This window comes from Pyxicephalus adspersus, chromosome 1 (assembly GCF_032062135.1).
Source record: "Pyxicephalus adspersus chromosome 1, UCB_Pads_2.0, whole genome shotgun sequence".
NCBI lineage: Eukaryota > Metazoa > Chordata > Amphibia > Anura > Pyxicephalidae > Pyxicephalus > Pyxicephalus adspersus.
Genome location: NC_092858.1, coordinates 115,001,593 through 115,015,496, shown reverse-complemented (window position 1 = coordinate 115,015,496; position 13,904 = coordinate 115,001,593). Strand labels below are relative to the sequence as shown.

Here is a 13,904-nt window from a genome sequence, read left to right as displayed (position 1 = left end):
AATGGGTCCCCTACAGATTACTGGTCACAAAATCTTGATATTTCAAGACTTTTCAGCTGTTGTCACCCAATGTAGAAGGGCCTTCTCCCTGGCTTTCAAATTTCTTGTCAATATACAGATCCATTTTGCGTTGTTGTTCCCAGCGATCCCAGAGTCACAATCAACGGAATGATTTGATGGTGATATTTAACCCTTATTAAGATTAGATCACTGATTTTGAGCACCTTTAAGAATGATGGATATGTTGTTACAATTTAGTATATTAGGCTTAGTCTTACTAAAAAGTTAGTGTTTTTTTCTTGTGTATCCCCAAGCAATTTTGCATGATAAATGGTTATTTCATACCCGAGGGGTTACTGCCAAGCATGGAAAATACCTGGCATGTCTCTCTGGGCAAATTACTCTTACAGGCAATGGTTTGTCAACTAAGCCTTTGCTTGTTTATTCCCTGAGGTGGGGGGTTCTTCTCTGGTATACATGTCCTTTTAATTTGTTTTCCTGCCAAACTGAGGACAATTTAAAGTTTTATGTCCGATCTGTTAAGTCTAGTGCCTTCCCCCACAAGGGTTACAGTGACTTATATTTTTTTACTGGTTTACAATTGTCTACTTACCCTTAATGTTTGAATCCCCTCAGCGGCCAGGGTGTACAGGGTCCTCAATAGAGCTACCGAACTGTTTTATTTTTCCCCAATTTTCCCTACCAATACAGGTAGTCCCTGGGCTACATGAGGGACTGTAGTTGTGTTCCTAAGTTAAATTTGTATGAAAGTCGTAATGGGTACATTATTTTAATAAATGCAATTAGAACAGATGTTTGACTCAACATATTATTAGGCAGCGTGGTGTCAGTCACTGTAGGTTCCATAAAGTTTTTTTTTTTTTGCTTTGTGATTAGTTTACAAACAAAGTATAGAAGTTGTCGGTTGTGACACAATAGCCCTGATTTAGCTATGGCTCAGTAAATGAGAGAATAGAAGATGTTGTCATTCCATGGTTGCTGTATTTAGGGTTGAATTTTGTCCCTTTTCAGGTGTAAAGGACTAAATTACAAATGTACCCAGTCGACGATTCGCACAGCATGTAAAATTTTATGCCATTAACCCCCCTGGCGGTATTCCCGAGTGTGGCTCGGGGTGAATTTTATATACCAAAAGCGGTAACCTCGAGCCACACTCAGGGTAGGAAAAAAAAACTCCTACCTGCTCCCCTCATCCCAGCAGCATCCTCAACGTTTCCAGGCCGGCTTCTGCATCGCATCCTCGAGGTGATGCGTTAAGCGTTCGTACACTGAGGAGGCGTGACCGGGCGGGAAATTTAAAAGCAGATTACATTGTAATCTGCTTTTAAATCATTGATCACAGTGAAATATAATAAATAATACATACAAAAGTACATCTATTAGTGCATCCAACAGCTTTGTCAAGTGCCCTGAATAACATTTTGTTTCTATTAGCCCTGACCTTGGTCTGACCTTTGCTTGAACTTTTCCTTATTTCCTCATTTGAACATTTGTCTCTGACCTTGAATGTCCTTGACTTGTTACTGGAAACTTGACCACATTCATGGCATCCAAAAGGCATCTCCCCAGCGCAAAAGCTGTTTTTGAGCAACTAGAAAGCAGCAATAGTGATTTGGAGTCCCTTGTAGAATCGAGCGATAGTGATTCACCCAGAAACTTGTCATCATACAGTGACAGTGAAAGTGAACACAGCAACGAATCTGAGTTTGAGGTCAGTAATGTGCGCACTTTGGTGCTCTATTGACCTCGGTGCAGCTCAACAAGTGCTCCCAAGATTCCTAAATTCCTGGAGCACCTGGTGTGAAAATTGATGCTGAACGCATACCTACAATTGTTTCTGACGGATGAGGTTATTGAAAAAATATTTGCAGAGACAAACAAGTGAGCTGCACAACAATTAGCTGCTCCAAACCTGAGGTTTGCAAGAGGCAGAAAGTGGGAACCAGTGACCATAGATGACATGGGCTATATGTGCCAGAAAGAGACATCAGCATAGACGAAAGTCTAATGGCCTACAAAGGGCCTCAGTTGGGTGGAATACATTGCATCAAAGAGAGCACTATTTGGCATAAAATCATACATGCTGTGTGAATTGTCAACTGGGTACATTTGGAATATAGTTCTATACACCTGAAAGGGGAAAAATTCAACCCCAAATACAGCAACCATGGAATGACAACATCTTCTGTTCTCTCACTCATTGAACCATTGCTAAATGAGGGCTCCTGTGTCACTACCGACAACTTCTATACTTTTGAACTGTATGAATTTCTTCTGCAACACAAAACAGATGCGTATGGAACCATTAGGGTTAACCAGCGCAACCTGCCATCAATGTTTGCAAAAATGAAGCTGAAAACAGGAGAAATGGTTGCCTGGCAGAAAGGCAAAATGATGGCCCTGCAATGGCGCAACAAGAAAGATGTGTGCCTAATGAGTACAGTCCATATTGCCTCCACTGTTATGGTACGCACAAAAGGTGGGAAAGAAATCATGAAGCCACAAGTATTGATTGACTACAATAACACCATGGGAGGTGTCAACAGAGCTGATCAAGCAATGACATTCTACCCAGCAATGAGGAAACAGCAAAAGAAGTACTATAAAATAATTTTCGGGCATCTTGTTGAGCAATGCTTGTGGAATGCCTACATTCTTTACAAGCAAAAGAGTGACAGGCCTGTGAATCATTCTGACTTCATTAGGAATGTTTCCGAATCTATTGTCATGAACCACTACGTCGTGCTGTTGCAGTTGTCAACCCGGAACGCCTGACTGGTTGTCACTTCACAGAGTACATCCCACCCACCAGGAGAAAGGCAGCACCTACAAGGATGTGGGTGGTTTGTTGTTTAAAGAGGGATGACAGTGGAAGGAAGATCCAAAAGGAAACCAAGTTCTACTGTCCTGATTGTGACGTTGGACTTTGTGCAGTCCCATGTTTTAAAATTTACTATACCCGGGATGTCTACTAGACATTTAATTTAAATTTATCAATATTATTGCACCCTTTTTTGGACAAATTTCAGTGCTTTTGATTTGAATATATTTTTAAATTACATTTATTGTTATATTATTTTATATTTTATATTATTTTATATATTATATTATTTTATTAATTTTTATAATTATTATTTATAATTATTATATTATAATTTATGATTTGTGTCTCAAACTTTATCATACCTGGAAGTTATTCCTAAGAATTACAGGCCTACGATAATTAACAACAAATTTCCAATGCAAAACAATGTACCGCTTTTGACATAAAAATACTGACATAACTAGACCGCCAGGAAGGTTAACTTTTGGAGCAAGCTGTGCTTTGATTTGCAAAAAGCAGAGTTTGTCTTGATCATTAAAGAGTTGCAAGATGTTACAGAGGGGCTCAGTCTCAGCTGTGTATAGCAAAATATTTCTTGCAAAATATGCGAACTGCCCCCCTCCCCCCATTCAAGCCTCTGTCCTGCACAGGAACAGGCAAAGGAAGCCGCCTTCGTATCTGAGAGTCGTCCATATTTTGGATGTCCTTAACTCAGGGACTACTTGTAAGTACTCTTTATCACACTAATTAATTATGCCTCCCCCTGTTTCCAGGAAAGAAATTCATTTTGTATCCTGGAATGTTGGGGGCTTAATCACCCCATTAAGCACCGTAACGTAACCTTCCATCTATGGATTGCTCTTGTCAGACAGTTATCCAATTACCTTTAACGCTGTTCATAACACAGGTCAGACTGGACAGGTCAGACTCTTATCCAACCACATGTTCCAACCCACTAAGTAAACTCACTGATGCTCTCCCCTTAATAGACCCTTGAAAAATATGAAACGGTCAGTTCTCCGCTACCGAGCTTGCCCACATATCTATACTCTTCCTCTTCCTTCCAATCCTTTTTAATCGCCTTTTGGGGTAATTTCCAGGATGATAACATCCAACACTGGGACACCCCGGTTTTGGTATGAGAAACAGAAAAAGTAGTAATGTGAGTGCAAATATTATCTTATTTAGCTAAACAATGGGCTGCAGAACATATGCTACGTAAATCACTATACAGTAATGTCACAACAGCATATCACGATCATATAACCAATGCCACAGAGGACACTAGACACGCCTGGTTTCAGGCCTCCATGATCTTCACCAATCATCTACATGCTTGAGCCCTCCATAAGTCTAGACAGGCTAAATACAAATTCTTTGGGTGAGGAAACAAGACAGGTTCTCTTTTAGCCAATCTGTCAGCCCCTCAAAAACTCACACTTCATTCATACTCTGCAAATAACAACTACAGACTCAAAATGTTTTGTTGAATCAGAAATTCTTGACATCTTTAAAACTATTGCTCCTTGGCTAAAAAAACTAATTCTACTTGGCTCACTTACCAAATTACTTAGTCATTTACTTCCTTTCTCCAAAGAGCTAATCTGTCAACTTTCTCAACGGCCCAACAGACCACTTAAATGTCCAAATTCAAATTGATGAGATGCGGGTGATTCAATCCCTCCCCACGGGTAAAACCTCTGGCCCAGAGGCCTCCCTGAAAAGTTCTACAAATCTTTGGAATCTTATATCTCTCCACTTCTGCTGGAAATTTATAATGGTTTGTTGGAAGGCCATATCTCCTTCCCCAACTTTACGCAAGCTCATCCTATAGACCCATAGCCTTGGTAAACACGGACTACAAAGGGATGGCAAAAATCATGGCTAACCATCTGCAACCAATGCTGCCATCACTTTTAACTAATCACCAATTGGGGTTCACCTGCAACTGCCAAATTTCCATTGGAATAAGAACAGCCATAGCTGCGACAACTTATAGTAAAAAATATGTACTTTTGAGCTTAGACGCAGAAAAACCCAAGAAAAACCCAAATTTCTCTGGCCCTTCCTTACACAATTAGCCACCCAATTTCAATCATATAAAGATTTCATGTAAAACCACCCCACCACCCATCTTATCATAAATAATCAGTTTTCCTACCCTATACCCATGCATAGTGACACGAGGCAGGGGTGTTCCCTGTCCCCACAACTTTTTAATCTGGCCTTAGATCCGCTTTTAAGAATACTTGAGGCAGAAGTCAAGTTTTCCAGAATAAAATTTTGACACAGAAATAAAATTAACTGCCTTTGCAGGTGACATCTTGCTATTTGTGGCAAACCTTTCAAGCATTCCAACAAATATCGGGTTACGCCAATAACTTTGACAAATCAGTAGCCCTTTACTTGTTCATTAAGCATAAACTCAATTGGAGATCCCAATATACTTTTCAGTGTGGTTAATCCCACTTCAGATACCTAGGTGTACTAATTCAAAAAATTCCAACAAAAATTTACACGCCCAAGCTGTACGTTAAATGAAAAAAGACTTTAAGTTATGGTTGTCCCTTACTTTTGTGGTCACCATATCACCAGGTTTATTTTATTTATTGTTTATTTATTGTTTAGATTTTATTTATTGTTTAGATTATTTTTGTTCCAAAAGCTTCCTTTAGTCATATCCCCACTAGATTTAAAACAGATCAATAATTTATTCAGTATGTTCATTTGGGCAACTAAACATGCAGTGGCCAGTCGTAAAATCTTGCAACAATCAACATCCAGGAGAATCCCCTTACGCCCACTCCTCCTTATTTCTCCCCCTGTGTGGGGAAATAGTGATCTTTCATCCCCAATGTTGGCTAAATGGGCAGCCATGGGTCTCTCCTCTGTTTGTAGACAATTGACCCAACAACTCGCAGGGCCTACTCTTTCCTGGAACTAAAATTCAGAGTTCGTGTTCTTTGGACTTTTCCATATAAATATAAATAAAGCCACCCCATATCATGGGAATAGCCAAATCAGAAAAATTTCTCAAATGTGGAACACAGGCGGCATCTCTCTGTCACAATCTGAGGGAGTGCCCCGTATTAAAGCGATTCTGGTATCAATTGACCGATAATATACAAACCCATTTACTAAATTTCTTGCCGCCCACACCAAAGTGGGCAATTTTTGATATGGTTGAAAGATACGGACATGCTTTTCCAGAGGGGTGAAAAGATTAGGGCTGCTAATATCTGCAGTGGCCAAAAAACTATTTTTCATTGCTGGCTGACTCAACTCAAGTTTTATCAACACACTCAACATCCTAACGAAGACTTGGTTATATAATTGTTTCCGCTATACATCTTGGTATTTATACAGAGAGCAAGAAGGTGATACCCCCATAGAACTGATCTAACTGTTTCTATTGTCTTTTCTTTTTACAAACCTCAGTGGAAAAAAAAAACATTTCGCTAGTAAGCGAATGGCCAAAGTGTCATATTTGTAGATATCTATATTATGAGTTACCAGGAAGTTTTCTTGTAATTCGTTGAGGGGGGAGTATTATTCACATACTTTGATGTATGATTTGCTTAAAATTAAAAATTCCTTTTAAGTGTCATGGCATGGCCATCTTCGGTACTAAGCTATCAGGCAGTAGGGGCGTATGTAAAAGGGGGTCATAGACGAGCGATCAGTCAAAAAAAATTTACCTCTGTATTTATGCCAGATCAGTTTTGTTAATTGTGTAGGGGCCAGCATTGTCCTATTCAACAATGATAATTTAGTACTCCATAGTATGGAGTTGAAGTGTGTTGGAAATACCCACAATTGTTCTAACTTCGTCCATCTATTGCAAAAGTTTTTTAGCTTTTCCTGGGGTGTTCAGTGTTAGGAAAATCCCGTTGGATGCTCCAACAATAGTAAGCCATCATATGTACATTACATCTACCCTGATACTGTCCTTCCATGACCTTCAAATCTTGGTGGAATCGTTCACCTTGGTCATCACTGACTGCAACAAGGTTTTCTTAGAAGTTAGAAAGATGGCTATGCAGAAAATGCACCTTGATGCTCATATTGCAACCAAGCATTTTGTAGCTATCCATAAGTTTCCGGACAATTTCTGTGTAATTATTTGCTTGTGTGTTTGCAAGAAAGTCTTTGAGAATGGTTTTGAATGATAACCAAGCATTTTTTTCAACTTTTCATCTTTGATGAGCTGCCAAGTCTGTGGACCATTAAACACACCGGCCTTTTTTTTTTCTCAAATGGCAGGCTAGGAAATGCAAAAATTAGGTACTTGAAACAGTTGGCAAAGCGTTAACAAACTGATTTATCAGACCCAGTTTTATGTGCAGAGACGGGAATATACCATTCTTTCCATCAACAAGTGGCTCATGTAGAATGTTGGAATCACATGGTTTTAGGGCAGATTTGGAGGCCTTTCCACCCAATGCCTCTCACTAGCTCTGCTGTCCCACATGCACAGATAACAAGGATACTGTGGCATTGCTGACCAAGAAGGAAGCATACCATTTTAAGGTCAACACAGATAACCCAATTGTGTTGGTGATATTGCAACAACTCAATGATTCTCTTTATATCTGCATATTCTTCACAAAGAGAAACTAAATAGTCATTTGGGACTGACCCAAATATATTGCCATTATGAAGGAGGACACACTAGGCTCCGCTTTGAGCTCACAAAAAATAGTCATCATTCAGTTGAGTTATAGAATAAAATTCCAAATTCCTTCATTAAACCAGGTATGTTATGGCAATACACAAATCCACTGGCAATTTTAAAGTACTGCAGAAATGCAATTTATCTTGTTTGAACGTTTGATACCTTTGTTCCTTTTTCAATAAGTTTTTCTCACGAAGTCCTGATGCTAAGAGTTCTGAAGCCTCTTCAATAGTTCCAAATCACTGAACTCATGCTGATCAAATCAACTAATGCTGATCAAATGATTTCATCTGAATGACCCACTGGTGTATAGCCGATGGTAGATTAAGATACTCTATGTTATATTTATTTTTCTTGTTATATCCTGACATTTTTACAATGCAAAAGTAACAATCACTGAAATGATCTATTGGCTCTCGCCAAACCATAGGTGTACCAAATGGCAACTTATCATGTGTTGTCTTTGTCCACATCCGTAAACCCTCCACACACTGTTTGCACACCTTATGAGGGGCCCAAGACTTATCTTGATCACCAAGTTTAACTTTGAAATATGCCAAATAGGCTTGCTCTACAAATGTGCTGATATTCGCCCTTTGACTGGGAATGGTGAAACTGCCACAGATAAAACAAAATGAATCAGGGTTGTTTAGGCACTTACCAGGAGAAACAGCAGAGCCAGACATGATCTGAAAGAAGGGAAATACATGTGTAAGTGGAAAAATTAATTTTGCTTTTTCACTACGTAGAGTAATCCTGGACCTCACAAACAACATCACGGAGCCTGGATGGAGGACTGGGCGTGTGAAGGGCTCTGTGCGCATAGTCCAATTTATTGGAATTAGCTGTTGGACAGCCCAGAATGTTATGTTAAAGATAGCTTGTAGCATTATAGGAAGGTCAGCAGCAGAAGTAGCCTCAGGCAGGCCACAGACCCTGATGTTGTGACTTCACCCTGTCCTGAGAGCAAATACGGTCCTGTAACTAGGTAACAACCATTTTAGTGGCTTGTAAATCATTGTCCAAAGAATCTACTCTCTTTACCAGGGAGTGAAGGTTGTCCCTTAGGACATTTTTCTAGGCAGGCCTTTTCAACCTCACTAACAAAGTGGTGCCAAGGTGGTATGTGTGCCTCGCACAGTGGAGCCAGCGAAAAATGGTCCCAGTGGTACTACTAAATATGAGGTAGATAGGGGGCCATCCTGAGTGGGGGAGCACATGGGGCACAAGATGGAGAATGTCCTTCATGAGATTAGGGCACCCTGGTCTCCTGAGATCCTGCAGAGTAATCTCACCTGACGGCATTGTGCTGCTATAACTTGAAAAAGAAGAAGTGGTCAAGGTGGCATCCATAGGTGGTGGCTGAGTGGTGTACTGGACAGAAGCCACTGGGGATTCTTCCGCAATTGAGTCAAGCCAGGGTCCCTCCTGACCTTCATGCATGGTGCATGCCTCTCAACCAGGGAGCCCCTGCCCCTTTAAATCTTAGGGGCATTCAATAGGTCATCCCCTGTAAGTTCTGGAGTGCTTGAGGAGAAAGGGGCCACTGGAATAGACTGTTTTCCAAATCAATGGGCTCTGGTGAAGCCATCAAGGAGGATGCTTGCAAGGAGAATGAATCCGGCTTCACAACCATGTCTATCTTGAGTGCATGGTTTCTTGATGCCAGTCCCTGCTGCAGGAGAGCCCATATCATTGATCGCCTGGCTTGCACGCTTGTCCCGCAGATCCCTGTTAATTTGGGGACCAGGTGATGCTTCTGTTTACCTATGTGGGGCTTATAGAAAACGGTAAAAACGTCAGAATATGGGAAGGTGCCGGAGCTCTTTTTCTATGTGTTTTCCAGGCAACCACACTCCCCCAAAAGTTTTTTTCTCTATTTGTTTGAAAACATCCAAATACTAAGTCTCTGATACTAGTGAATTAAAAGTTGACACATTTCTCAAACTGCTGAAGTGTATTAAAATCACTTTCTATTATAAACTTGTCATTCTTTGAATTGGGTTCTAGAAAAATCACATATTTTGTAATATTTATTCTCCTATGTATTTGATCAAATCTATATATGCAATAAATGTGATTATATTTTTCTCAGGGACATATGAGCCCTTGATCCAGTACTATAGATTATTCCTTGGTTTAAACAAACAACACACCTTCTCCTCTCATTATCTCTTTTTTTGTCCTTTCTTCCACCCCTGCATCCCCTCTTTGGTCTTTCTCTAGACTTTTCCACTTCTTATCTCTGATAATTACATATTTTCCAAGTGGATTCTCCTCCCTATAGTTCTTCAATAGATGGAATTTCTGGTGTGGATAAATATAAAGTGTTTAAACAAAGAAAAAAAAAACTAAAAAACAATTCTTAGTAGAGTGGGGAAGGTTATAGTTTTTTTTTATCAAAATCTATACAAGGACATGTACCCAATGAAAAGGCAACAACCATGCTACCACAGTGTTTAGTATTACCAATGAACAATGACTTTACCACTTTATTAACAAAGGAGTGTAATAAATCCACAGTTGGTATAATCATCAAGTAAACCTATTCAATTCATGTTTGTTTTTAATTGAACCCTATAGAATGAAATAAGGGGTCAAAAATTACAAAGTAGAAACATACATTCAGTTTTTTGTAAGTGTCGATTCTGCATTCCTTTTCATGGACATAATCTATCAAGAATGGCCATGAAAGTTTTAAATAGTTTATTGATAAGCCAGAGCAAACACTAGATGAATACACCATAAAAATGTTTGGACAACTTTTGGGAGGAACTTTTGTGGTTAACCATAAAATGAAGGACACCAGAATAAAAAGTCATGTAAACTATTACACCACCAACAGATCATTTTGGACTCTGGACATTGTGCTGATAAAGACATTTTATTTTGTACTATGATCTGATAACCTAGCAAATTCCCCTTTGTTAGGGACTATAAAAATATTATCCCACCCCACTGGAATCAGAACATACTTTGTTCAGATGTCTAATTTTTGTATTCTCTGTGTAAACATAATAAATATTACATAATTTGGAACTCACTCAAATTATAAGAGTCCTGATTTGGACCCGCAAATTCAGGCAGATAACCTGTACAAGGCCTAAGTGAGAACCAATCTCCCTTATCAGTTCTTTTAATTGGTAATTTACTTTCTGTCAGTATGGTAAGTAAAAAAAAAATTCTAAGAATGACAGAGACAAAAGTAAAAACTATTTGTTAGTGGGCATGTACCCATACAAAAGTTAACAGTGCTACAATTGACAGTACAACAAAAGAAAAACAAGAATATGGTACATGTGGGAATAATGAAAATTAGGACTAATTTGGTCATTGGATGATGATTTAGATTTTTCAAAGTTAACTACAGAAATATAAACTCACATGCTGAAGGTTAAATTTGTGATAATGTTTTGATGTGACCTTCTGTCTGAGTGACAATTGTTCCTCCAGTTCTTGCCCTGGTTTTACGGGGGCAGAAACTGAAGCAATAATCCTTCAAATGGGTAACAGATAGAAAAATCTGATGTTTGAATCTGATATACTGAAGTTTGAATCCAACACAAAAAAATATTTTTTGTTGTAGTTGGAGTTTAGGAAAACAGCATATGCAGACTTTTTGAGGTAGAGATCTATCAGGAAATATCTCTCTGTTCATAAACACTTAACATGAAAATTACTATACATAACCCAATTAAAACAAATAAAAAATATTATACCACTAAAAGTACAGCCCCGCATCTGTCATATAAAATCATGGACAAACACATACATTTTAAAAAGTACTTACCTCCATATAAGGTATAATTTGGCAGGAGAGTGCCCCAAGCAATCTGCGATGTGTGATCTGCTGGAAAACAACTACAGGCAAACAGAAAAAAAGAAGAAAAAAGTCCCAGAGTGCTACAGCAGCCAGGATAGAGTCCCAAGCACTCTTCATAGACATACTGTTCCACACTATGCACATGATGGATAGATTGCCAACAATGCCCACAGCAAAGACCACCAGAGACAACAGAAGCACTCCATAAGCACTTAGGGAATTTTCACCCAACGGATACAATGAGTTTACGATCTTTGGTTTCCCAGTCGATGAAAACAAAGAGTCATTATATATTTGATTTAAATCTGGCATTCCACTGGTTGGTGACTTGATGAGTCTTGGATATCCCAGTATCACAGAGTTTTTTCTGTTCTCATTAGCTTGCAAAACTATTTTGCTTTGTTTTTTTACCTGTTTTGCAGCTTCCTGAACATCTTTTCCCACTGCATTTGTGCTGCTGGACAAACTCAAGTTTCCAGACAGGGAGCTGGAATCAGTGGAATCAATAGTTATAAACAGGAAAATCAAAATCTTTAGTAAATACTTGAATCTGACTTCGAAACCTCTCATATTTGCAGAGAACAGTCTTAAAGCATGAAGAAGGGTGAATGCAATGAGAACAGATGGTTGTGAGAGAAAAGCTCAGCTCTGGGGGACACAAAGCAGCCTTTATTCTTTTCTGAATGTATCACAGTGTCTCACCCACATGACTGAACATTTTGCCAGATTCTTCTCACTACTGTTTTGCATAATTAATGTCCTAGTCAATAACTTTTGTGTCTGGCACCTGCTAGTGGTGTTCAATTATGTCAACAGTTTCCAACAATGCATTTCACACAGCCATCAAAAAGGGAAAATTATGAAGCCTTGAGTATTATCATTTCTGGCAATATCATACAGTTTTTTGAGTAACTGAATGAAAGCATGCATGTACTGGTTTTGCACTGCTCTACTTAAAAATGTTCATTGAAGAGCCACTTAATAAGAAACAGTAATTAAGAATATACTTAACAGCCAAGTAGAATAAACGAAAAATTATTACCTTTCTAGGCAATAAGACTTCAAAAGAAAAATGGGAGGAAATGACATTGCTACACAGCACCAGAATGCTGTACGGCCTTTGGGACATGTTCACACTTTTTAACAGTTTTGCCTTGTTTTGCAAAAAAGGGTTAACATTGGAGCAAAATTGTCTATGTGGGTTTGTTATTTCATCTGGTTAATCAATCACAAACTGCTACATCCCTCACATCTTACATAGTACATAAATAAACCAAAAACATATATGGAACTTTCAAGGCAGTCAGATATCACATCAATTATGAACTAATTTTTTGTTACTTTTATTAAAACATCAATATAAAACAGTATTATTAATTATGAGAACATAATAAAACCAACATAAAAATATTTTAACTATTTGCGTGTGTAACTTCAGACAAATAAAGGGCTCAACATGATAAAATGTTCTCAACGTGTTTCACGGAACTCCAGTCGGCTTCTTCCGGAGATCTAAAGAACCCATAGGTTGCATTTAATTATGTTAACAATTTTCATAAGATTTTTTATAAATCAATTGGTAAACATTGGTGCATTGAGTGTGGCTAGCCGTACATATCCTAACACCACGATATTGTCCCAATCAATTGGATACGTGCCAAAGCCTTTAACATCCACAACTTGGACTAAACTTAACAAACGGAGAGGAAGAAGAAAAAGAGAAAGCAGGCTTTTTTAACGGCACAAAGAAACTAATGATATAATAATATATAAAATCAATTACAATTTTTATTAGTATACAACAAAACTTATAACATTGTTTATGCAGATAAAAACAATGTTTGTAAAGTAGCTAAAGGTGTCATTTATCCACACCGTACTACTGACCAAAAAGTCACAGACTTGCATATGGGTAATAGGTCAAAAAGTGGGGTCTCTGGACCTCTGTTTGGACAGCTGCCGAGGGTCCGCTTTTATCTGCTCAATGATTCCTCCATCCACATTTTGCGTTTCCTTCCCTGGAAGCATCAATCGAATATAAATTACATTGTGTCGATTAACTCATGAGTTATGTTCAAAGCACTGTGTAAGGTTTACGAAAATACGAATTGTAACTAATGTTATATGACATACTCTAGATGTTGCAATGAAACAGAGAGGAACTAGAGGTTGCACACTTTCCTCTATACCGCCATCAACTCTCCATTATACAATAAGATTGGTAATGGTTTCTGATATCTTTTAATAAATCATTAGGTACTTATAAATTATCAAACCTTTTAATCTGAATATATATAATCCTTTCCACCATTGACATATAAAAATTCAACTTCACCCTTAAGCATCTCCAAAAAAACTGTGGCAAGGGCCATCGTTGAGGGAGAGGGCCGCTTCACACAACGTGGTTAAGTTGTGGGGGCTTAAACAACGATGACATCAACTCTTTCAGCCAATCACAAGAGGCAGCTGATGCCAGCTTGCCCTCAAATGACCTGGCTGACCAACGTTGACAGGAAGACACCTCCAGCTTTACAAGCTCCTGCCACACTTGAACCGGAAGC

General features: G+C 38.6%; 1 protein-coding gene across 1 annotated transcript in view; it reads right to left on the bottom strand.

The window, feature by feature from the left end:
- Positions 1 to 11,943, bottom strand: part of LOC140339697 (G-protein coupled receptor 37-like 1) — a 31,441-nt gene extending 19,498 nt beyond the window's left edge. Inside the window, exon 1 of the mRNA XM_072424506.1 lies at positions 11,311 to 11,943. Within this exon, the coding sequence (XP_072280607.1) occupies positions 11,311 to 11,913 (603 nt within the window). The 5' untranslated portion in view covers positions 11,914 to 11,943. The remainder of the gene's footprint in view (positions 1 to 11,310) is intronic.
- Between the last annotated feature and the right edge of the window lie 1,961 nt (positions 11,944 to 13,904).